Consider the following 27323-nt stretch of genomic DNA (forward strand, 5'->3'; position numbering starts at 1 on the left):
TCAAGTTAACTTTACGCCAGTGACACCATTTAAATTGAAAAAGCAGGAAGTTAGTTTTCAATCAACCCATCAGGCAAGAGCAATCTATCAGTAAAGCGCTGGCCTAATCTCATTAAAAGTAAGCGCATCTAGTTGGAGTCCTTCTGTAAGCTATACGAGCGAATACTTTACAATGAGTAGCAGGTGAGTTTGAAAGTGCAGGGATAGAGACTCTTTCAAACAAGCCAGGAAAACTAAAAAAAGTACCACTTTCAACGATTTAATAAAGGCCAGGGCTATTCTTATCAGTACTGAAATTACTAACTATCTAAAGCTAAAGCGCAATAGCAAAAGCTATTCTCGCGCCTGCTGTGCTAAGATACTCCATTTTCGTAGAAGCAAGTCGGATGCTCAACTGTGAATGGTCACGCAGCTGGTTTCCCTACTAACAAGAAACAGGAGCAGAATCTAGGGGCACGAAGAGCCAAAGGGGTATAGATAGGAGAACATCATGGCATGCTCAATTATCTCTTAACCTACCATGTTAGGCTCTTTAACCATTGTTGTTGCTCACCATATGTATTCCATGCCCCCTTATCCATATCTAGCTACTGACTATGGTACACAACTGTCATTGTTCACACATCTAATGTGGATTGGTGGATTTCTCATAGTTGGTACTGCTGTGCATGCAGCCATTTTTATGGTAAGAGACTATGATCCCGAAATTTGCCTTTGGCTCTTGTATTCTTTTTACAAATTCTGAAGTTTCCTTTAAGTCTTAACTATCCAGTCTCTCTGGTTTTCTGCTTGCATTGTCGGCAGCAGATCTAAAGCCAAAGACAGTCCTGCCACCAGCTAGTAAAAGTTGAATAGATAAAAGTGCAGCTTGATTGAACTGAAAGACTTCCATACAGAATAATCAAGACAAAACAAAGGTTCTTGATTAAACTTTAGATGCCAGTCAGTGCTGAAGTTCACTGAACTACTGTTTTCCAGGCCCTATTAAGTTGCTAACTCAAGGACGTCCTGCTTTTGTTCGACAGTAGAATGGAGGATGATATTATTGAATTTTACCTTGTAACAGATATAAATACAGAAAACCATTAATGTCCAAACAACTGATGATTAGCCACCAATCATCCGCTTCTAGTGTTTTTAGTGCTAAATAAATATCCATAACTCGTAAATGTTGCTATCGACGACTATATTGGCAGTTCTTGGATAGCAGCAAATACATGAGTTTTCTTATGATTTCAGTAGATTTTGTTTTAAGCTGGTAACTCTATGTTTGCCTGCTAACAATTATACGGTAGATAGATTTGAGTTTTTTTTTTTTTTTTGGGAATGGCAACTTAAAGAATACATTTCTGTTAGCCTGACTTCTGCTGTATTTAGTTATTCCTAATACTTCAAATGCACAAAAAACTTCTTCTCATTCATTTACATATTGCGCCTTAGACCTCATCTAGTCTTCACCAGTTAGTATTAAACTTATTTTGGCAGTAGCTCTTATGCATTATTGTAGGTTGTTTGCAATAGCTTTTGCTTTAATGGTGGGAGTAAGTCGTAGAAAAGTTGTAAGATTGGTTGCAGTGGAAGTTGGGGTGTTTGACCATATAACTGAGAAGTGGAGAAAAGCTGAAGTTGGAGTTTGCAGGAAAAAGATTAATATCTACAATTTTAACATTAGGCACTTATAGCTTTTGACTTAGATACGCGGTACAAAAGCATAAGGGGTAAGACAAAATACTATTTTCAACTTATGTCCAACAAAAAGCTGATAAGCACTAAGTAAATTATTACAAACGCTCCATTAGTCTTACCTAGTATTTGTTCTGTTTGACGACATTTTAGAATCTTTAATAAATAGATGAACATGCAATGATGCATATGGAGAAGAGATACATGTTTGTGTATTAGTTTTGTTCTGTAGTTGTTCATAGACATAGTAACTCTGATGTGCTTGAAGAAACAAATTATATCTTACAAGTAAAAATTTTTCGGACAATTTGGATCGTATGGCATATCTTAAAAACATACAGTACTTATATGTTATTTTGCATGTGATTAAGTATTATTTCAATATTTCCTTGACTCATGTATATTGAAGAATTGTTAGTACTATATTCACTATGCTTCATCAGACTTTCTTGGAATACACATGAATTGATGAATTGTCAGTACTACAAAACCTTGTACTAATTGTCTTTCAGTCACTCGGGAAACAACTCATCTGTGAGTGCTGGAGCTATCCATTGTATCTGATAAAAGGTTGTGTCCCATAAATCATCTTCTCCTGCCCGTGTCAAAATCTCCTTTTCCTTCATACTCGTCACAATCTTTCTCAACAGGTCTGGAATTACTTCTGGCATTTTTGATGCACCATACTCTGCTAGCTCAGCTTTCATGCATGTATCCATCCTCCTCAGTATTCCCAACCAGAATGTCCTGAAATCAGGACTCTCTGAAATAGGCTTCAAGAAGTGCAAATAGACGTCAGTTAAGACTTCCATGGAGAGCTTGAGTGTACCTTCCATACTTCTTGTTTCCCTCTCTGCATTCTCTCTTCTTGAGTATTGCAGCATCTTTTCGTGTAAATCGTCAACCATAGCAAAGATAATGTTGTAGAAGGAATTTGTACAGGTTATTGGTGTGAATAAGATGTCCTCGGCTAATATGAAGCTTTTCTTTAGAGAAATGACGGCATGGTTTCTTACTTCTTCTCTCCTGGCCAAGCTTGTCTTCTTAAGGGATTCTCCTAGCCTCTGAAAGAAGCTGATTGGATTATAAACTCTTGCAGGTTCTTCAATGAAAGAACCACCTGCATTACTTGTTACACTGACGGAACTTCCGGGATCTGAATATCCAGCTCTATACCATTCAACCAGCAGACTTGCTGTGTCTGCCAGCATATCCATTATTTTAACATTCTTCTCGATTCGACTGTTCCTGAGTGCTACGAAGGCGAAAGCACAGTCGATGCAGTAGGTATAGTTTGTTCGTGTTATTTGTGTCGTATTGGACATCAACGTCATTAAGGCCTCAACACCCTGATCATAGGTTTCTGGATGACGGCCTGTGACAGATAGAAGATGCAGGACTGACATCCACCCCAATTGTGTTTGCAATTTTGTGGGATATTCTGTGATGATTTTGATTGCCGATTGCAACAGGAACTCATAACAAGTTTCTAGAATTTCCTTTTCCATCCTCCACATCAAGTTTATCGACTTGAAAATGAGTTCCTCTGAACCCTCCGGTTGATCTGAAGCAAGAATCTTGAGGCATATCCTCATCAGTGATACAATGGCTTTTTCAGAAAATGGAATGGGCGAAAAAAGAGGGAATTGTGCCACTTCCAGCAAGTAATCATGGTAATGAGGCCAATATGTTGGGATTCTGTGAGTATTGGCAAGAGCTACAGCGGTTATTAGTTCCCAACAAAATGCAACAGTCTCCTCCTCCTCGACTGGGGTGCTAAACTTTTGGCCTTTTCCAGCTGCAGCGAATATGATGCAACGCCCAATACTGAGCAAAGATTCTTCAGGTAGAGTTGAACTCGTGCTGAAGATGCTTCCAATACGACATTGTTGAATGATCGTCATGTTCTGTTCAAATTCGCTTAAGCCAAGATTTAGAGCTTCTTCAACACTCTCCATTGACATGAAACTTAGAAATCTAGCCATTATGCCTGAGCTATGCTGTCTGTTGCCAAATTTAGGATCTTGACTTGGCATAATGCCCGACTCTAATTTTTCCATCGGCGGTTCTGTAACCGAGTTGGAAGCATTATCCATCTCGAACAAAGACTGTGGAAGTAACTTGAGCCTTTTGAGCTTCAGCAAGCACTCGATGATGGTTCTCCAGCCGCCTCTGATGGAGTCTTTGAAAGTATTTGCAATGGTGAAAACTGCCATCATAGCCATCTTTGGCTTAATGTCATGGCTGAAAGCATATAATGTTTCTTCTGCAGAGGCATAAGGGTTTAGTAACGTCGTGAATTTGCAGAATGAGCAAAGGAGCTCATCCAGAGTATCTTCCAGTCCATACTGAGCTATTCTAGCAATTGAAAACAATGCTTCAATGCATTCATGGAGGATTTCCTCTTCGTCAGAGTGTTCAAAAACTGCTGCAAGAGTTGCAATTGAGGGTCCAGCAATAGCAGCAAACATATCTCTTCCGAGTCGACGGTCAAAATCACATAAGATGAATGGTTGAATATTCTTGGCCCGGTTTACCAACTGGATCCATCTATTTGGATTCATTTCTACTGTTGAACCAGGTTGATCAAGGCTGATCGCATTGGTTGCAATGGACTGGAAAAGCTCAGATAGGTAATCCCGAGGGAGATCGTTCCCCCCATTTATTGATCTGTTGTTTTTTATGAAGTCCTCCTCTGTCATCTTCTTCTTGACCTGTGGATTATGTTGATCAGTATTGAGCATAATGATCGAGTAGCAAAGAATCATGACTGCATCCTTGCTCGCGAAAATATCCGAGGACTGTTGGTCGTAGAATTTGTCCGAGAATGCTTCAAGAACCCTCTGTATCTTTTGAGATTCTCCTGGTAACCTGAAAGTCTCCAGGTACGTCCTAAGTGCAGTATCTAGCACCATTCCGGCAAACTCAAATGTTTCTGTGAATTCTTTGAGGACTTGAAGGTGAAAGGCATCAGGATCACCAAGATAGTTCCCTATAATTGTCTTGTCAAGTTTCGGGGTGTACCGAAAAAAATAAGCATAGGCTTGTGGATTCGGTGGTTCTGATATCAATTGAGAAATCTTCAGATACTCCAGACCCTTTTTCTCATCTCGGTTAAAATGACTTCCTGCAATCAGTATCTTCCTTTTCTGCACTTTTCTGATTCTCAGATAATCCACCCAAGCATCCATATCGTCCTCCTTCGGTTTCTCTTCCCAGAAAGGTCTGTACTCGGTAATCTCGACTGGATATGGTCCAGATGGACCGGAGTCGTCTTCTTTATCAATGTTATCAGCAATATAGTGAAAAATGATGGAAAGTCCTTCAAATGCCTGAACCTGAATACTTGTCGAGACCCCACCTGTGGGAAACGCATACTTGCAGAGCAGCTTACCGGTCTCTTCAAACACATTCCTGAAAGTTGGATCACAGTCGTAGTTCACATACAATTCTATTATGAAAGTTGGTTGTCTGCAGAAATTTATGATCGCTTCGACTGCAACTTCCTGGATTTGGAGTGTGCTTCCGGGAGTTGCAACTTTAAACAACACAAACGAGAAAAATGCTTCAAGTTGGAGACGAATAGACCTGTAAAAGAAGGCAACTTTGTTCAAGACCAGATACCAGGTACGAAGTCAACTGCTTGTCTTATTGCTCACCTTCGTAGGAAGTGGTATATGTTCAGAACAGTACTACAGATCATCGACAGAACCAGTGGGCTTGAGGATGCACCGTAATGGATTAAATGATGAAACAGATCATCTTGGATCATTCTCAAAAGTTTCGGATGTTTGCCTATGCTGTCTTCGCTCAATTCTATTGCCGAGTTGATCAAATACAAGGCGAAGACTTGAGTACTCTCGTCTGCAATTTGGACCGTCGGTCCGTCAGTTTCCATAATGTCCACCACATTGAGTAAAGAGCACAAGAAGTGGAAGATATCAATCGCAGAGCGTATTCCATAACCAGAGTCCATGTTGTTATCCTCGGTATCTGACTCTGAATTCTCCCAGTCTTTCACCTCTATATCCGGCAATCTTGAGTATATTATCTGTATCAGCTCGTACATCGTGTATCTCGCACTGCGTTGCAGCAAATCTCCACGGCTGGCCGACTGTTGAACTACTTGGAAGCAAGTGTTCACAACCGTGCAGGCAGAATGATCAGTGAGCAAAAAAGAACACCGGTGCCTCATAATCGCAGTCAAGACCTGTAATATCCTCATCATGACTGCATCCTCTGCTATCAGGTTAGTTTTCTCGAGACGACAGCCCGTGATCGCTGTGACAGCCGAATTTATCACATCTTTCGCTCCAGGCGTCTTCTCATCAAATATACCAAGCCTGAGGATCTTCAGGATAGACTGAAGGGCCACAGCCGTGGCAGCGGCCGGAATTTCATCACTCTGTATCACATCAAGAAACGGTGCGAGGTAAACCGACGGATCAACCATCCGCCATTCCTGTTGAGGATTAAAGAGAAGGGCCCTCAGAGATTTCAACGACTGCAATATCGAAGCATCGCAGCTTTCTTCGTGGAGGTGGTAGAAGCTGGGATTGGATTCCGAGGGACGACGGATCACGGCGAGGAGAGCTCCAACCTCGGTGTTGAGCATGCATGATAATCCAAGCTCTTTTCTCTTGGATTTCTTCATTCTTGATTTCTTCTTTTCATATTTTTCATTGTTGTGCTATTTACTGCAGATTGCATGGGGGAAAGAATCCTAAAAGTTGGAGAATTCGTTATGTTAGTTACATAGGATGTCAGTTAATTGGTTTTTCAGACAAATAGCCGAATTGTTTGGTAGAGAAGACGTTAATTTCTTTAGGAAAATACGTTTATATTCTTTATTTTTTTTTTTTTTACTTTTGTGGTTGAGATTTGAGAATTGAATATTTCTACCACTGATCTCTCCTTTTGATTTTTCTTCTTCTGTTTAAAAATTTAATAGACAAAATACGAACTTCTTTTTTTATGTTTTTAAATTTACATCTGTTCCATCCAAATATTAATATTTGGTGAGCTTATAAATTCTTTAAAATATTTTACAAGATATTCCAGAGTTTATAAGATTTGATAAATTTTTTCAAGAAAATGTTTATAAGCTCCACAAATAAGAGGTTACGAGCTTATAAAATCTTCAAAAACTAGTAAAAAGAGACTAACTTATTTATGAGATTTGAACAATTTTTTTCAAATTAACGATAAATTTGCCAAAACTTTCTATTTAAACTCCATTATCTTATTTTATTCAAATTTTCATAAATTTATTTTAAAATAAAATCTCACGTCTTATCAAAAGTATGAATTTATAAAATCTATTAAATTAATTTAGCCAAACACCCTCTTATAAAGAAGCAGCTAAGGAGTTGGTCCTTTGTGTTGTGGGGGCCTGCTGTCCTTAATGAAATTTCATTATTTTGACCGTTGTTCTTTTATTTTTCTGAAATTTTATGTTTTATGTTTATTTTTAATACATCCCCTAAATGAGTGTTGGTGTAATTTACCTCTGTAACTTTATAATTTTGAAAAGAAATAGAGAGTATTTATATAATTAAAGCTATCTGGAGGATGTCGATATAATTAACCCAAAATTTGCAGCAATTTTATCAATGGAGTTGTGAGTATTGATTTCTCTAACAAATACACACACAGCTCACTTTATGTCGGCAGATCTTGGAATGAGTTCGAAATGGGTGAAGTCAAGGTTCTTTCCACTGTAAAACTCCTTTCAGGAAGATGGCAGAACAAGATGCATATTTACAAAATGACTTCATTTTTGCGAAGTCATCACAAGCTCAAACTGAACGATAGTTACATATATATTTTCTGCAATATACCTAAAAACGGCAAAGTTTGCGTGCACGAACGACATTTGTACCATGTCGATGGCAACCACTAGTTCAGAGAGTTTCTCGGTCCGTTTGGTCAGTTGAGAAGGATGGAGCTGCTGCGCCGTGGTTGGACCACGCGAAATTTCTGCAGAACCATCGAGTCTTGCGCTTGCTGTGACGTGAAACGACTTCGGATTCCGTCTGTCTCAACATTTCCCACATAATCTGCACATCCTCGTACCCGCAGGTTTGGATGTCGTCGTGGAGTTTCAGAAGCCCGGCCCCTGAAGATACCAAGACAACGTCAGGAGACTCCAAGATTGATTATGAAATAATGCAGAAACCAAAACAAAAATGGACGTTGTCCTTCTATGTCTTCATACTATTACCGTAAAAACGATAACATATCAACTATATCCAACTACAGCATATAGAGAACATTGTAAATTACAATTTTATCCCCAACGGCCCACCACCCTTCAGACGAAAGAGAGAGTTGATGCATAAACAAGTTAATGATTAGGCTTATTACACTATAAAGAACATCAACAAACAGTGGGACATCACTTTTGGCAGTTAGCAGTCTTATGTTATTAACAACTTGGGTCCTGTCACAATTGTTTCTGAGTGGAACTCACCTAGTGGATGTAAGCAGCCATAAGTGGGAATCTTTACATATATTTACTATATAAGACGTTGAAAAGAAAGATAACTCTACTCCAAAGCCATCATTAGTGCCTTAAATATCATTTCCGTTAAGAGTTATTAGTGCGTAGCTGATGAGTGGATGACAAGAACTAGGATAAAAACTAAGCCAGATATTTTGCAAAAATAAAAAGTCATCCTGTTCGAATTTCTAAATACCAATCACGAATCAAGAAGTCATTGTAAGACACCGTTATTAATTCAGTCTACTAAGCCATTCATATACTGAACAGATTACGAGATACGAACCTATCTTACAATTGTTGATCCTGTACAGTAACAGCGTGTACGAAACTTAATGCACAAGGTACAACACCGTCCTTCGTTCATTTCTTTTATTTGGGCCCCGTCAACGAGGCTAATTCTTTGTATTCTTGCCAAAAAGATGGCCGTTCAAAGACTATATACTAAGCATTCTTTTTTAAGTGTGAAAGTCATAGAGCATACAACATAAACTCCTCCACCTTTACCTAGGAATGATTACCAAGAATACATCCTTAGTTTAAATCCAACATTCTTAACAATGACAATCCTTAAAGAATTAAGCAAGAATATTCATTGCTTCTTTTTGCTTGCAGGACCGCAAAAATGCCCATCTTTTCCATGGGACCGCTCGAAATTCAACCAAAATACTGGGGCGTGATTCGTATAAGTTGCGGAGTTCAATCACGAGACATGAAAAATATTTAGCAAAAGCAAAAGAACAAATAGTCTTTGAGAGTAAGATTCGAAAACAAAACTTTCGGCTAAGGCATCCTGGGGTGAAAAATAAGAAAAGGACCATCTTTATTCCGCGATAATTAACAGTAACAAGGATTCTGTGACACAAAAATATATAAGTCAATTTCCTCTTAAATCCAAATAACTGGTGCAAATTCCAGTAATTTCCCACTAAATTCCACCAGAAATAGCTAATATTCTCTATCTCAATTCAATTCTTTTCAAGTAAATTAGTACAAACTAATCATAGAAAATGTTCAATTGCACAGAACGATCAATGCTCAGAGGATACCAACACACACACACACACAGGAATTGATTAGTAAATAGTGTTGAAAAGAACAAAATCCCATGATCAATTACAACAAGATAATAACATTTTTAATCTCCTTATAACATAAAAATAAATTAATAAGACAGTAATTTCATCCCATCAACAAAGAAGTTAAGAAATTAATTACCCTCTCTGAGCTGATTAATTAACTACAATTCAACACACACACACACAGATAGAGAAGAACAAGAATTTGATAAATACACTCCCAAATTTACTCTATCCCCTTCAAAATAAAGAGCAACCAAGCAAAGACTCACACAGTAGAGTAGTGGTAGTAGGGAAAAAAAAGGGGGAGGATGATCACTAACCATTCTTGCGAGCCTTAACACGGGCAGAAACAGCACACCAAACTCTCCGAACCGGGAAAACCACCTTGTGCCACCACTCCATCACCTTAATCCTCACCTTCCGCCGCCTGCCCGCCGATTCGACACAGCACCACCCTTAACCCGGCCAGAACTCCACCCTCTCAGAAATCCCACTCCACCCCTTCAACTACACACCCAGAAACATCAACATGCAAGAATCACACACCACTTAGCACTTAGAGAGAGAGAGAGAGGTGTGTATGTGTCTGTGCGCTGTGGAGAAGTTTCTTGGTTTTGCATTATAAAGCACTAGTTTTGGCCGTTACACACACTTAGGAAAAAAGAATTCGATTCCTGCCCACCGACACGTGACAGTATGCGGTGGAGTTTCTTTCTTTCTTTCTTTCTTTTTTCTTTTCTTTTTCTTATTAAAATAATTACACGTAAAGCCCCTCTAATAATATAAAATTATATTTTTTTAAAATTATATTTATATCTATTCAAAAATTTATTATTTACAATATTTTCATATAATAATTTTATATTTATATAAAAAATATAATAATACCAATCTTATTCCACATATATTTATTATTATTTTTATAAAATACAAACATAAATATAAAATTATTAAATGAATGACAAACTAAAAAATTTGTATAATTCTTTTTTGCATCAATATTTTTCATCCACGTCCTAATAAAAAGAAATTAATATAATAAAGCGGTACAATTACAATTATAATTATAATTTTTTAAAAAAATATATAATGTAATATATTTAGAAAAATGATAGTGTGATTAATATTATTTTGTTGGTGTTGGGGTGGTGATATTTGATGGAATAGGACACGTGGAGCATGTGGGTTGTTGATTTGATGGGTGTGTTGGGATTTCAATTTCAAAGGAAATTTGACTTTTGGAGGGGGAAGATTATAATATTGAAACAGTGGAGGGAGGGAGGATGTGTTTTTCAGACATATATTCTTAATTGTTTTTTGGGCGGTTTGACTGTTTGATAAATCCCTTTGTTTGGTTTTGTTTTTAATATATTTAACGTTCCTCCTTACACCAAAATATTATATTTTGATATTTATATTTTATTAACATAAAAATACATATATATATATATATAAATATGAGTTAACAATAAATAATAATTTTTATTTTTTAAAATATAATATTTTAAACTTATCTATATATATAAATATATAAAAGAAACATATTTTGATAATAAATAATAATTTTTATTTCTCAAAACACAACACTAAACGAACAATATTTACTTTAAACTATCCCCCAACAGGTATTTATTTTTCTTTATTTTTTTATTTTATTTCTATGAATTATAATAAAATACTTAAAAAATAAATAAATAGAAGCTTTTCACCACAAACTTCGAGGACGTTTTTCTTTTTTTTTTTTTTATAATTGGGTGATTGATTCAGTCACGATTTTGTTTTTGTGGGGAGGTGGCGGTGGGTTTTTCTTTTTCTTATTTTAGTTCGAAGGCATGCTGTTTTTTTTTAATATTATTATTGTTATTGTTTTTGACATATTATCTTTACCTATCTTCAATGATTAGCACTTGTGTATATATATATGGTTAATAACATTTAAATCTTCTTTATCAAAATATGAAATTACATTTTTCTTATAAAAAAATAATTATAAAGTTGCACTTATATTTTAAAAATTTACTATTCACACTTGATCTTCTTTCGTTAAGATTTGGATGGAAAAAGTTGATGTTAGCAAAAAGAAAAAAGATTTACATTAATTTTTAATTTTTATTCTTATTTAATATTCTCATTTAATAATCTTGTACTTATAAGAATAAAATAAAATGATGTTAACTTCACTGTATAAATATATTATATATTTCCTTAAATACAATATATATTAGGAAATGTTAAATGACGGGGCAAATATGAATATTTATATAATTATTTTTTCTAACATCAATATTTTTCGCTCTAACCCGAACAGAAGGGATTCAGGTGTAAATGAACTTTTCTAAAGGGGTGTAAGGGTAATTTCAAATTTTTGAAAAAAAGTGTAATTTCATATTTTTAAAATTATCCTTAATATTTGATAAAATTATGTAATCTTTAGATGGAGGCTTGAAATTGTCAATTTTACTCTTGTTGTATTTTTCTAAAAAATATATATATAAAAAATAATTTTAGAAAAATTTAAAAAAATAAGTAAAATTATGATAGTTCACAAGGGCATTTTGTCCAATTCACTATAAAAAAATAGATAAAAATCTAACGGATGTCTGATTGGGCTAGTTGTTGGATGACTGATAAAATCAGAGGGTATTAATAATTTTTTAAATAACGAGGGGTATCTATAGTATGCCAAATCTCAGTAGAACTCGTTGGAATTTATTCTATATCATATTATATTAAACGACTGTTTCATCTAAAAATTTAAGCTAAACTTAAGTTGTTAGAGTGAAAAATTATTTGACATTTAATATCTTAATATATCCTTTTTACGTACAAACTCTGCACAAAATATTTTTTATAAAGGAGTGACAATAAAATTTGAATCCAAGATTGTTTTTTTTAACCTAACTTTGATACCATATTAAATTAACAACCACCTCATCTAAAAAATTTGAGTTATTGGAGATATATATTAAAAGTGATCATTTTCAAGAGAACTTATGGCTGGTCAAGAATTCTTGCATGTATTATATTAAATAGCAAACCAATCTTGGTGTATAACTTAAGCAATACATAAGCCATATATGTCTGGTGGAACTCGAACCCATAAAAGTGATACAAACGCTCATACATTCTCTATTATTTTTTGGTTAAATTATAATAAACTCACATAAAAGTGGAGACAAACGCGTATACGTCCGGTGGGACTCGAACCCACAACCTCAAACTAAGTCATGTGACCTTATCTTTAATCACTAGTCGAAGACATTATTGATAGTTCAGGAGTCACGTTTTTCTATTCAGTGTTCTTTATATTTGTTAGTAATTTTACAAGAATAAAATGCAATTAACCCATTTTTTCTCCGACGAATGATCCAAATTTCAATCAAAATAAATAATATCTCACACCTATATATATATATGCATGTATATATTGTTTATTTAACAAATCACAAATCTCCAAATACTCCATCAACATCCAAATTCTTGAATGAATAGTATAGTCTATAAGCCAAATGAAACAAAGGACAAAAAGACACCTAAATTCAACATTTTTTTCAGAACTAAGAGATTTGGTAATGATTTAGGATACCTTTCAATTTATAGGAAATTATAAAATATTTATTCTCAAGGAATGTTTATATATATATATATATTTATAATAATAAAAATATAGTTCAATAATTAAAAAATAAAAATAAGCGTTCACATTGATTAGTGTGTCGGCAATACAATTTTGCATGTGAGTTCTTCAGTCGACAGTTTAAATTGACTTGTCTACGATAATTGTGCCAATCATACACATTATAGTTGAAAACTCCCAATGTTATCATTGTCCTTCCACTCTAATAATTCTCCTCCTCTGAATTTTTTCTTTCTTTCTTCCTCGTAAAGTCCCTCTAAGATTTTTACGTTATAATTTCCTTTTTTTTTTTTTATAAAATTTTATTTATTATTCAAAAATTAATTTAATACATCGGTGTTTTTAAAAATCGACGAAAATGTTAACAAAATAATAATAAAGAATTACTATAGAAATAGACTATATATTTATATTCGTCGGACTTGAACTCACACCTCAAACTTACGATGTAATTATTTGACATTTTATTTTTAATCTCATATTTAACTTTAGAAAGTAGAAAATTAGTTACAAAATTAGTGTTGTTACTAATTATATAAATTTAGTGATAATAGTTTTTATTTTATTACAATAATGAATTTCAAAGTCTTAATAGTAATAATTATTTTATAAAAATTATAATCACCAAGAATTAGTGATAAAATTACGTGCATTAGTTTATCACTAGAAACAATCAGTGACACATATATAGTGACAATTTAGTATCAATAATCATTTGTTATCGCTATATATATATTTGTGTTGTCACCGTAGATGTATCACTAATTATCTATAATGACAACGTGATAGATAATTATTATTACTGATAATTATATAGTAATAAGATTAATAAAATTATTATCACTTAATTTATATTTTTTATAATAATTTTAAAATTATTAATTTCATACCTTGTCATTAATATCATTTTTTTTAATAGTATATTAGGGTGGTATCGAGCACCCCATTGTACCATGTAAAACATCAAAGTTCCCCCTCCAACTCATTGGTTGTTTCTAAATTAATGGTAAATTACAATAATCTCTCTTAAAAATTTATGTTGCGTATACATTTTTGTTATTTAAAAAATTATTAATACCCTTCTAATTCTAATGGTCGTCTAACAATTAGTTCGATTCGTTATTTTTTGCAATGAGAGAGACCGAGAGAGAGATAAATGAGTGGTGTATGTAAAATGAGAAATGACTTGACCTTTTACAGACATGGCCGAATCTCACACTCTTAATGTAGCAATGAAAAAGGCATAATGGCATTTGAATTTACCCACATGTAACAGCCAAAAAGAAAACGGCCAACAAAGAATTACATTCACTTAATTGGATGTCTCCGATATGCATTTTTAGCAACTTGTTTAAAGGACTTGACCCCATTTAGAGTTAAACTCTTATAATTGCAATACCAGCACCTTCCAGAATTACAGGGGATATACTCTAAATACAAAGTATCAACCTTTTTTTGGTACTCTGACATACTCTAAATCTACACCGTCGGGCCTTAACTTGGGTGAGGGCATCATCGCCATTGCCCAACTTGGATTTGAAAATTCATATAAATTAATATTTGAAAATTAAATATTTATAATCTCAAAGTTATTTTTTTTATTTATATAAAAATAAAATTTTCGTAAGTTTTTATTTATAAATAAATTTATTTACCAAATTTCTACTTAATAATAGTGTACAAAATTATTTTCAAAATAAATAATAATTAGTTTGGTTTATAAGAAATTATAATAAAAGTTTAAATATCATAACTTTTTTTTTATTTAAATGAGCAACCAACAAAATTTGGCAAAATACAGTTTGTATGGGGGCCAGTGAATTCCCATTTTTGTCAATAATTATGGGGCCACATATTTGAATTTAAAGAAAAGAAAAAAAAAAGAATGGGATGTAGGGATATATATATATATATATATATGTCTTTGGTTATTGTTTTGTGAAGTTCAACTATCAAGATTTCAGTGCTAGACAAGTCATCTTTTTCTATTTTTTTTTTTTTTGTTGCTTTTTTAGTCTGGAAGCATCTTACCATGAACATACCTAACATCTTCATCCATGGCCATGGCTCACATTCTAAGATTAGGGTTTAGTCAATCCCATTTTCTTGATTTTCTCCAATTTTAAAATATGATTCAATTTAATTGTTTATATATATATATATATATTTAATAAAGAATTTCAATTATTGTCGTCATTTAATCATGAGCTGATTTGATATAAGTTGGTGATGTGGTAATTGTTGTATTTGATTTAATTATTTTAATCGTATATGAATTCTTGGAATAGATCGATATTATTATTTATTATATAAGAGTTTAAATTTTATCAATGAAAACATGACGGAAATACTTTGGGAGTATTTGTGCAAGCTTTAAAATAGTACTTTTCAACTTCTGGCTCCTAAAAAGTACTTATAAGGTGTTTGAGGTACTAACTTTTACTTTTGAAACTGCTAAGACTCTTAGGTCAAAAGTTAGAAACACCCCCCGCTTTGGCTTTATAGTAAATAAATTCAACTTTGTTTTTTATTACTTTACCCTCGTTATAATAATCTTAATTCAATTTTACTATCTAATTAACAACAATCAAATTTACACGTTCACATATTAAAAATTTTCAATTTTTATATTTTATTTGCTATATTATCTAATTATCTTATTCCCATATCATTAAGAAAATATAAAATAAAATAGCTATGATTAATTAATAAAATGATATTTTTTTTCTTTTACAATCTTGCAAGTTTAATTATTGTATATGAATCAATAATTATATTACTTAGTGGGAGCATTATTAAATTAAATACTTATTTTTTATTAATATTTAAAAAAAATAAAAAATAAAAATACTAAATCAAAATAAAATTCATTATTTATTTTTTGTGAAAAAATAATTATTATTGACAAACAACAAGTGCAAATAGTATCTTTTTAATAATTGGGGATAAAATAGTCTTTAATCAATTAAGTTTATTTGAAAAGTAGTTTTTTCGACCCAAATACTATCCAATTTAGCTTTTATCTACTTTTTATTTTTATTTTACAAACACTATCCGCTTTTAATTAAACTACAACTTCCAACGTTTTCGACATAAATCACTTCTCTAAAAGTAGAAGTTTTCATAAACACTCTCTTTTGCAATATGAGATTCTTACAAGATTTTTTGCTACTTTTCCATTTTTTTTCAAACTCCTTCCCCAAATTATAGAAAAGTCATAATTAATACTATCAATATATATAACTACAAATATATTTTTCAATTATATATATATATATATTTCATTTACATATTTAAATCATGGTATTAATTAAAATTATAAATATTTGCATATATATATTTCAATCATTTAAAACTCAAATGGATGTGCACTACTGAAAACATCCCAAAATATATCCAAAAATAGCAAATACTTTCCACATTAAAATAAAATACAATATATATGTAACCTTATATAAATTAGTTGAGATGATAAGTTCACCAGAGTCTAAATTGCAACAAGACAAATGGAAGTTAGGTAAAATGTTTAGTTCAAGAAGAAAGTGACTTTTCCTTTTCTTCTTTTTATTACAAAAGCAATCATTACATAATTACATCAATATTAATAAAACTGAGCAACACATCCATTCGATCAATAAACTCACATTAAGTGAGATATATAGAAACTCAAACTTATGACCTCAACCTTAACCACTAAATTAAAACATCATTAATAAGAAAGCGACTTTTCTTAAATGGAACTACTTTTCTCTCTATGCTTTTGGTGATGTCTTTGTCACATAATTGTTTATGTCGTTCAATATCAACAAAATTTAGTTGAATTTATGAAATTTTTCGTCAATTATTTTCCAATATTGTTGTAGATGGTTGCATACAACAACTAAAAAGTAAGCCGACTTTTTGGACAAAATATTATTTGTAGATGTTAAAAATTTCTAGTGAATAGTTAAAAGTATTATTGTACACACGAAAAATTATATCCGCGTTGCGATAGTAACACTCTATTGACATAATAATAATAATAATAATACATTCTCAATCATTGATACTTATATGTTTAATTATTAAATAAACTTTATATATGTACGTTTCATATTATTCTAAATATATAAGTAAGCTTTTTTCTAAAAAGAATTAATGAACGCTTATCAACATCGTAAAAACTGACATATTGCACGCACAACCACTGTATGAGATTAAGTTAAGTATGGGCTACATACATATGCATGCATGCATCCTTATACGTATTTTTTCGTAAATATTTGTAATAACTAGACTCCAAAAATCTAAAAACTTACTAAGATTCTATAGTATCTCAAGATTTCATGATAATTATTCTAAATACATATTTTCATATACATTTAAGCGTTTCGTATAATTCAAAATAAATATGTAATGCATGGCATTTTTTTTTACGAAGACTAGAAAATTTGTGAAAAAGAACAAATTATAATTATAAATCTATACTATATACAAAAGTATGAATTCGCAAAGTGTTCGATCCCTTTTGTGAAAGGACATCTATGCCCTTACTTAAGTAATTTTTTTAATAATAAATAAAGAATTAGTTATAAAAAAATAAAATTCTATATAGGAAGCAAAACTATTTAGTAGTCCTAATTGCTCGAACTTATTTCGAGGAAACAATGATATATCCAGTTAAAAAATAAGTATGCAAATAATATTTCAAAACAATTACTTTCCTAGAAGAAATCTTAATTATATTAAGAAAAAATTAATTTACTATGGCACATTAAAATATAAAATAAATAACACATGAATAAATATATAAAATTCTAATATAAACTTAAGTAAATCTATACATATATATAACAACGAATATATATATCAAAATTTTAATTGCGAAAAAAAATTATGTTGAAACTAGAAATTAAAGATGATTTTAAATGAAAAGTATATTTTTTCAAGAATAAATTTATAAAATAACTTAAAAGTTATTAAGTAAGAAATAGAGTAAACCAATTAGATGCATATGAATAAGATGAAGAAATCAAATTAAAAAAATGAAATTGAAAATTGCAATATAAAGGCAAAAATAAAAATTTATACAAGAATATTTCAAAATTTAGAATTTTAATAGTAAATGTACGTTAAAGGATTTCAATACAAATACTAATACTATGGTCCAATTAAATTATATTTTTTTTAATTAATAATACACTATAAGAGAGCAGACTTTCAGATACAGAGCTATATCTGTAAAAAAAAATTACCTTTTAAAGACGGATCCAAATTTTCTGTCTTAAAAATTATAAAATAAATTTTGTTATATTGACGGAATTTTTTATGGATAGGCATTTTAGGAAACAAATTAAAAAAATAAAATTTAAATTATTCCGTCTTTAACTTGGTAATAAAATAAAAAATTTAAGACGGAATATTTCCATCTTAGATTCTCAAAATCTAAGCCGGAATTAAAGATGGATTCGAAAAATATATATATATATATATATATTATTTTCATTTTTAATTCTATCTTTATTTCCGTGTTTGGTTAAAATTTTGAATGCCTACTGTCTGCATAAGAACTGGCAAAGTCCAGTTTTACTTTACTAGATTCTAAATGACGTTTCCCATGAATAAATTATTAATCGCATTCAACACCTACACAGACGTGAAATCGCACCTTACATTTAGTGCGTTTTGACCTTCTTGCTCAAGGTTTTAATACCGGTTGTTGACACTAGTGATGCAACCCAATTTGAAACTGAGTTCTCACTTCCAAGCACTAGAAGAAATTTCCGTTTCCTGCAAAATGCACAAGGTTTTGTTTCAGGTTGAGGTACTCAGTAATTTGGATTCGATTTGGACCAATAATGCTTGTCCTCTACACAAAACATTAGATTTGTCGGGGTGACTCCCAACTAAGAATCCCAATACTTAAGTTAGTATTGAGGTTGAGACCGAAGTTACAGGAGTCATATAGTGCTAGATTGTATAGAGTCACGTGTTGTCTAAATGATGAGTTTGAGATCAATGGTTGACAATTCGGATCCTTGGGTCAGGCATGACCTGACCTGTTAAAAAGTAAGCTTCAGGGCTTTTCTTATTTATGAAGGGCAAACAATGTCCTTTAAGATTATTTCATTGTATTTCCCCTATCAAGTCTGCTGCCAGGTTCGACGGCCTGTCTTGTTGCTAAATGCTCGTGGCAACAGGGAACAGGAATTACAGCCGGTAGTTCCAACATAGACAACAACAATTATTTCACTGTGAAAAATGCATACAGCAACCAACAAACATGCAGTGCCAGAAACTATAATGCGCAAATGAAACTCTTTTTGTAGCGAAGAACATTATTATGAAGTATATATGAAATTTTTGTACTGAGAGGATCACAAAAGCATAAAAGAACTGAAAGTTCTCTCAGTGTTCTTGCGTTTACAAGAGGTTACGTATCGAACTACATAGGAGGGTTCGACACAAAATGGTAACAAATAACACTTCAACTCTCATTAGCTTTAGCAGCAGCAAGTAACTTGTCCTCCAGATGGGGTAGAGATTTTATAGGTGAAAGAAAATAATAATTCTTCAGAAAGATGATCTGTTTCTATGACAGTTACTTAACAATGTATTGGGCATCCTAACATTGAAACTATATCTATTGCATTTCCGGTATCCATGCATGCTCTTCAGTGTACATGGACGAGAGATGGCTCGACTCATATTTTAGGATGGTTTCGGTAGCATATAAATTCGTCAATCAACGATGCAAAACATTTGCTCTACCAGCTGCAGCAGCATATCGAAGAGCACTAGAATGTAAATGGGAGTCATCAAACGTTCTAATCATCCATGTTCTTCATGTATTCCTTCGAAAGCTTAGTTTCCATTATTAGCTTTTGCTCTCTGATAAGATCATACCCTGATTCAAGCAAAGCTTCCAATGTTTGCTGCATGAGTAAAAAAGGCAACAGGCAGGTCAACTGGATCCTCTAACGCGAAAGAAAATTATTTCACAGGACAAATTAATTAGGAGTTGCGGAACAATACAAGATAAACATTTTTTGGCTTAGGAAATTTAAACCCCCTACTTTTCATCATGTTCGTGGCAGCAATATTCATATGCTAGTTTCTAATAAATAGCGTTCTTGCGAGGAAGAGCATCTCGTCTTTTGAAATGTTATGGTGGAATGTTATGCCGCTTAGCATGAAGTGTGATCAAGATCTCAAATCATTTCGATAAGCTGATCCAGTTTCATTCTTTTAATAAGGTGCAAATAATGGGAACATGTAGCCTAAATTCATATAAACTCCACTCCAAAGACCCAATTTTATTCTACTTCTTTGCTTTTTGATTCTACATATCCCTATTGAACTGCATTCCTTGTCATCCTACATTAACTTTTCATCAAGAAAATACTAATTTATATGACAGGACATTTAGGAAGAAAACAATCAGTAAACTGATCTTAGTAATGATCAGTTCTATATGTGATACCTCCGGAGCAGTAAATACTGGAAGTTTTCCTTCCTTTTTCTGTTTGAGAAGTCTGCTACCAAGATTTTCAGCACCTCCAGCATCATTTACCCACTGCCAAAAGATTTAGAAAAAGAATTTAAATTTTTAAAAAATAAAAAATAATATTAGCCAGCCTGAAAACACATATATGATAAGATACTCAGCTATGTGGACCAGCAAACAACAAAAAATTGCCACCTTAAGATTTCAGGCTACATATAAAGGAAGTATGCTTTATCAAAAATACGACAATGGTTGGACGAGAGTTCAATGCTCTACTTGTGTGTGATAGAGCACACACCAAGTTGGTAAGCGAGAGGACTTATCTAATACACTGTATTCACATTTTACGCATGATTGTTGGTAAATGAAAGAACTTAGAAGTCTTTTACGAGTAAATCGCTTTTAATTTTTAGTTCTCACAGAAATTAATTGATGATCTCTTGTATTCAAGTTCTGATGCTGTTTATATTTGGAAATCTTAAATATAAGTAAAGAAATTAAAAACCGCATGGATTAGTAAATATTTTTTACACAAGCATATGAGTAATCCACAATCGCCAATGTCAGAATAAATTTCTGGCTCATCTTGTTAGATAACTTTGATTTACATCCTTCCTGTTCACCTAGAAATATTATACTCTTTTATTCTTGTATCTCTTATTGCAGTCTATGAGATTTGGAATTGAGACGCAAATATCCAAAAGTGGCAAAATTTGTAATGTGCTCACATTCACCATCATGCATATAGTTCCAATTAAAACTCTCGTCTTTCTTAAAATGTTCCATCAAAATTGCAAAGGTCAAATGTTGTAACTCAACACTTGCAAAAGTATCTAGTAATATCCTAGTAGCCATGCTAATAGGAAGATAAAAAGCACTGAAACTGACAGCAATGCTATGGGCCTCTATGAAATATATTGACGGGTACCTTTAGGATTGACCTGTCGTATGTTCTTGACCTCAGCGCACCATAAAAGTCCAATGCTGCCACTCAGATAAACAGAAAATGAGGGGAAGCAATTGAAAACAAATACTGAGTATGAGTTGCTTTACTTTTCTTTACGTTTAATTTCTTTATTGTTTTCTTAAGTTTTCATAATCATCAGCAGAAAACTTATATAACAATGTTTCATATGTATAACATAAGTAGAATTCTTTGCTCCTTATCTCACCTTTTCTTCAATATTTTATATATATGAGGAATATTGGAACTTTTTATTAACTCATTTTTCATAAATCTATATTTGTATGGTGGATTCTTCCCAGTTTCCACATTACGAGTTACAGGTTATAAATAATCGAAAGTCTAAACCATACAGCTAATTTAAGGATTTGTTATAAGTTATTTGAAAATCCTGTATAAACTGCGGTGGAAGTAAACATCACACAGCCAGTCAACTACAAGAATCAATGTCTGAGGAACGACCATACTCACCCAACAAATGATATTTACAAAAAACTAAAATGCTACAGGATCATCCTAAACTTTCAAAGACATTTCCTAGTGAAGACTTTATACAGTCATATCATATGCATTTTTTAAACAAAGAATTCAGATACACATGCCATATGAAGAAACTTAGATTACAAAAACAATCATAAAATAAGAACAAACCAAGTATTATCTAAACACATGCTTAGTCCGCACAATCCAACAATTACAGCAAAGCACTACCTATCTAACAATTACAGCAAACATTTAAAATCTGCGATATGGAAGTGGACATAACAATTTATTTCTCACAACTAGACAAACATGATGGCACCTTGATTAGGAAATTCGCTCACAATGCTGACAACCTCATCCCTTGTTATGCCATCTTTCTCATACATTCTCTGGACAATGTTTACAATGTCTTCTTGAGTGGGCTGCCTGTAGCAAAGATGTGATTCTAAGATCCACATGAGAACAAAAAGTAATTAATTGTTATCATTTGATCATGTCATAACACAAATAAGTACGAGCAGATTATTTGTGGAGTGGAACACATAAGCAGAGTGATCGATATATGATTGATTAAATGTGCTTGGACCAAATTGGAATATATCAATTTTTGTATCTCTTTATTTACAAAATCTAGTGCAAAGTTTCTGAGCAATGTATAACATGTTTACTGGTAGAGATTAAGGAGACTGTTAGAGATTAAAGGTCGGTCAAATGTTCTGGTAACCCTATCACTTTCTTATACTGAATCCACTAGTGAAATTCTTGAGTGGACTGTGCAACACAGTCCATCTATAAAACCATTGATTTGAGCAGGGATGGGTGGTGAAAACCATCCTGTCCCAGAAATCTTAGAGTCCATCTAATACCATTGAAGTGAGGAGGAATGGAACCATTCTCTCCCTATAATCTAAGGACCATCACTGGACCAGGTGCTTGGCACCTGGTCCACTGTAGAATGACCCAGTAAATTACATGATTCTTTTCTTGCACTGTGCTGAATGAAGTGGAATATACACAATTAAAACACATGCAGTTATATTCTTTAGAAATCAGTACATGTCAACAGTACGTATAAAATATACTCTTAATGCAAAAACCCAAAAAACATTCAGATTAAGGAGTGTACCAGTAGAATTTGTCCATCCTTCCATCACGAATCAATGGAGCATAAATTGTGGTAAAATCATTTCCAGTAACAATAACCGGAACCCTGTTTGTAATGTCTGCTTCTCTCCAAACTTGCCCTATACTCACTCTCGTAGGATTATCTGATATGTTCATGAGAGTACCAACCACAATTTGGTTGTTGACTGTCATTTGTGTGTTACCTTGTTGAGGAAACAGAAAAGCAGATGTCATCAACCTCATTGATCATATATCAAAACACATAAAGAAAACATTCTAAGAGCTTCTCCATGGAGTTGAACTTCAAAAGCTAATATGACATGTAAGAGTTCCGAGTTAAAAAGTAACTTTTCTCACCAAATCTACCCAGCCCAGCATCAATATCATTGATCATCAAACAACTCATTTTTCCCTGCAGCATCCAGACATAACAGGACGCATTCTCAAATGAAACTAAGCAGATAAATCTATATATATATATATATATATATATATAGGTAAATAGATAGATAGAGAGAGAGAGAGAGAGATCACTTTGTAAAACGAACTGTGCATGTTCCATGTTGGTGTCTTACTGACGATATTTTTACATCTATCGTATCCAATTATGTCAGTTCTACAGTCAAAAACTAAAATTTATTTTAAATTTTAGGGATGTCAATTAAAGAATTTCATGTATCATTTCTAGATGTATCAGTTGGCTAGAAAATGCAACTTGAAGATAATGGTTAACCCAAAGTCACAAAGAATTAGGCTTTCCTTCTAGGAGCATACTGGTAAGGCATATGAAAACTTAAGCCCCCAAACACCATCTATAACTTGCAAATCTTACCTGTCCATACACAATGCGAGAAAAAATGATGATTGACGATGTATAAAATCTCCCAGTATCCCCCTTCTTAAATAAAACTTATAATTCCTATCCACTCATTACTATGGAGTTCAGTATCTGCTAGTTAGCATGATAGCGAACATCGGAAAACATGGACAACATAAATGAAGTGTGAACTAGAGTACAGGACCAGTAACCAAAAAGTATCAAAATTCTTAGAGATGCATCATAGCAAAAGTAATATAGTATCTAACTTGATTCTGAATCACTTGAGAAGCAGTTCTGTACCGTTCACGTATCAATTTTCCTGGTTCTCCTACAGAAAATTAAGAGAAAACCCAGATAAATACCACTTATGAAACTTAGAAAACTAATAAACACTACCTCCAAACTCACTCATCCAGTGGCAGCTTACCTGCTTTTTCTGATTCTAATTCCCCAGCTGACATAATAATAGGTTCAACTCCCATTGCCCGGAAAATAAGTTCAGTTTGAAACGTTTTACCTTGACCTTTTCCTCCCCAAATCCCTGCCAAACAACAAGGTTCACAATATTGTTCGCTGGTAATTTGTACTAGATACTGATGGCACCATAAAATAGCATTATTCTTCAAGAATAAACAGTTAGAAATTTTCAGAGAAACTTCAAAATTAAGATGGCCTAAATATTGAAGTGTGTTAAAATCTAAGTGGATTTAACATCTTAAGCACTGAAGAAAACAACAAATCACGTACAATTTGGGCATACGAAAAGGTTTATAGAACTTTATAAATTGAGATGACACTAAGATAATCAAAGACCACATGAAATTTTCAGTTCATTATTGGGTACTGAAAAAGAAAATTATAAAGTTCAATGTTGCAATTAATAAATTTGGAGCCAGAGAAATTTGTTGAGAGTTTCCATGATTCTGCTATTTACCCTTATAGCTGCAACAATGTGTTCGTTTAAAAGCTTTTGGATTAACGTATGGCAAGATATATTCACCTAAAATTAAGGGAACTTTCACATTGAGAAGATGAGCAAGGTAGTTCTTCACAATGTGGCAAACTGCAATAGAAAAAGAAAAATATTAGAAAAGTACGGCGTACGGCATAATTTCCATGAAGAATATGGTTATCTAATTTCTAAGCAATGATTCAAACCACATAATTTAAGTAATGATTGAAATTAATTTGGTCAATTAATGCAATTCATGAACTAGCACTAAGATAAGAATTCAGCACTATAGCAGCAATCACAAGGATCCTGCTGCAGAAACAGAAAAGATACTAGCCTAAGGAGGCCGAACTGTAGAGATTATTTTCCTTAAGGTTTCACACAGGTTCGGTAACACTGAAAGTCATAGACCTCATTTATTTTGTCCATATTACAGACACATATCTGCATTTATATCATACTGATACTTAGCAAGTGGTGCATGCTCTTTGAACAATTCCATTTTCTAGAAGAAAAGACAGATTTTGCAGAAAACATTCATAAAAACACTGACTTTATAGACAGAACCAAGTCATCTTTAACTTGCATCTAAAGAAAATAAACACTGGTGCCTCCATTATGGGATCAGAAACTGTGTGCTTCGGGTTTATGAGAACTCTAGGACCTTATTATAAAATATCTTCGTGCGTAGCATATGTGTACTTTTTATTTTTGGGTTGCGTGTGCGTGAGTGAGAATTTAAATTCTAGTTCCACCAATAACCAAACAACAGTATAAACTGAAAACAGTGGAATGAACATGCATCATAAAAACTTCAGGGAAATATCACTTCTTATGAGGACATCACAAAACCAATCATGTATATTTATGCCCCAAGATTCACTTTCTTTGAAATGAAAAACCAGTCTCTTTACGTAGATTGAGTGACCTTACCGACTTTATCCTGTCACATCAAAATCAAACAAAGACGAGAATTAGACAAATTAAAACAATTTCCAACCAAAAGAAGAACCTAAAAAATTAACAAAATCAACCATTGACATAATAATGTACCATGAAAAGGGGCGCAATGTAATAATCGCCTTGAAGGTACTCAAATGATCTTGTTACCTTCTGACGATAATCAAACACAATATCCGCTGCCAAATTCAAATCATAAAAGAAATATCAAGTACTGATAACACAACACCGCAATGCCATTTCCAGACCACATACTTAAAGTAGGAAGTAGGAACTCATAAACTAAAATCAAATAAGAAAATACAATAATCACAAATGTATGTAGCATTTTATGTCAAACATAGCTTATACAAACAGTTACCAAAACACACAGAGAACAGTTACTCATTACAATCTTTTCCGAGGAAATTCCCAGTGAAGAGATCATCAATGACGCCAGCCCTAGCTCCAACAGCGATATTCATGTTATCAGCCTCTGCGCCGAGCCTGTACAAGTAATCTTTGCCCTCAGAGTCCTTTGATTCCCATGAAGACTGTTGAGACAGCTTCTTTTGCTGTTTGCTGGTCGCACTTGAGTTTGGATTCTCATCTTCTCCACTTTGGCTGCAGCAAATTCTGAATAAATTAGTGGGCTTTTTAGGGGAGAATTGGGAACTAATGGGATTGGAGCAGAATTGTGATTTAATGACAGAAGGGGAAATTTGGAAGCAGAGAGCCATGACTGGAGTTTGGGATTTGGGTTTTCTTCCTTTTGATTTCTTCTGTATATGGCAAGAAATTTGGGCCTTTCAAGTTGGATTTGACAAATTCATAATTCAGTTTTTGTCCGTTAACTTTATCTTGCATTTGGCGCCACATAACCCTCATACCAAAATGTCAAACATTGTTTGTAATTTCTTATTTATTATTCGTTAATTAATAATATTCAACTAACTACAATCATTAATAAATTTAAAAATTTACAACCAAAAAATTATGATAATTACATATATTTAAAATGACGTTCGTTCTACAACTATGATAGAAGGGTCGGTGCTAAAATCTTCTTATTTTCTCACCTATATTTTGTGTTGGCTCGTTTGGTTCATTACCGTCATCACGTTATTCATATGTATAGACTTCATATAGGCGTTGATAACTTGGTTTTTATGAGTGTCCGTGTATTAGTTACTGATTCTCGACTTTCTGTTATTACAAAAATTATCAATATATCCAATGAAGCCCCGCTCAGTGAGGCTCTATAACAATGAGGTAACGGGGTTTAAATCTCATCAACATGGGTATTGATCTACTATAATAATAATTATTAATTAACTTTAGATATAATAATCGATATCCTCATCAAAATTCATTATATTTGAAATTTACCACGTAACTGCTATCGATTCACTCGTAAAACAACAATATCAATATACATCTTACAAACACAAACTTTTCAATTGTCTTTTCTTGTAATATTAAGACCTACTTTGTTCTCGGCACCTAAATACATTCACGACGTTTTTTACGCTCGAAGCATATTTGGTTAAATCAAATCAATTACTGAATAAGTGTATCACTTGTTATGTAATTGGTCATTTTTTCTAAATTATACAGTAATCACATAGCAAATATATTCAGATTCGATCG

General features: G+C 32.8%; 3 protein-coding genes across 3 annotated transcripts; all 3 read right to left on the reverse strand.

Annotated features, from left to right (window-relative positions):
- Positions 1967-6551, reverse strand: LOC105158259 (ARF guanine-nucleotide exchange factor GNL2). Its single transcript, XM_011074944.2, has 2 exons — positions 5343-6551; positions 1967-5271 (listed from the first exon to the last, which is right to left on the reverse strand). The coding sequence occupies exons 1-2, from the start codon at positions 6335-6337 to the stop codon at positions 2196-2198; spliced, it is 4071 nt and encodes a 1356-aa protein (XP_011073246.1). The 5' UTR covers positions 6338-6551; the 3' UTR covers positions 1967-2195.
- LOC105158260 lies at positions 7366-9882 on the reverse strand. Its single transcript, XM_011074946.2, has 2 exons — positions 9588-9882; positions 7366-7801 (listed from the first exon to the last, which is right to left on the reverse strand). The coding sequence occupies exons 1-2, from the start codon at positions 9667-9669 to the stop codon at positions 7587-7589; spliced, it is 297 nt and encodes a 98-aa protein (XP_011073248.1). The 5' UTR covers positions 9670-9882; the 3' UTR covers positions 7366-7586.
- On the reverse strand, positions 19222-26488 carry LOC105158261 (ribulose bisphosphate carboxylase/oxygenase activase, chloroplastic). The gene is made up of 12 exons (XM_011074947.2): positions 26086-26488; positions 25788-25873; positions 25668-25677; positions 24783-24845; positions 24210-24323; positions 24049-24110; positions 23320-23374; positions 22964-23165; positions 22157-22263; positions 21319-21374; positions 20367-20459; positions 19222-19818 (listed from the first exon to the last, which is right to left on the reverse strand). Exons 1-12 carry the CDS (start codon positions 26411-26413, stop codon positions 19711-19713), a joined length of 1284 nt encoding a protein of 427 aa, XP_011073249.1. The 5' UTR covers positions 26414-26488; the 3' UTR covers positions 19222-19710.

This window comes from Sesamum indicum, linkage group LG3 (genome assembly GCF_000512975.1).
Source record: "Sesamum indicum cultivar Zhongzhi No. 13 linkage group LG3, S_indicum_v1.0, whole genome shotgun sequence".
Classification (NCBI taxonomy): Eukaryota; Viridiplantae; Streptophyta; class Magnoliopsida; order Lamiales; family Pedaliaceae; genus Sesamum; species Sesamum indicum.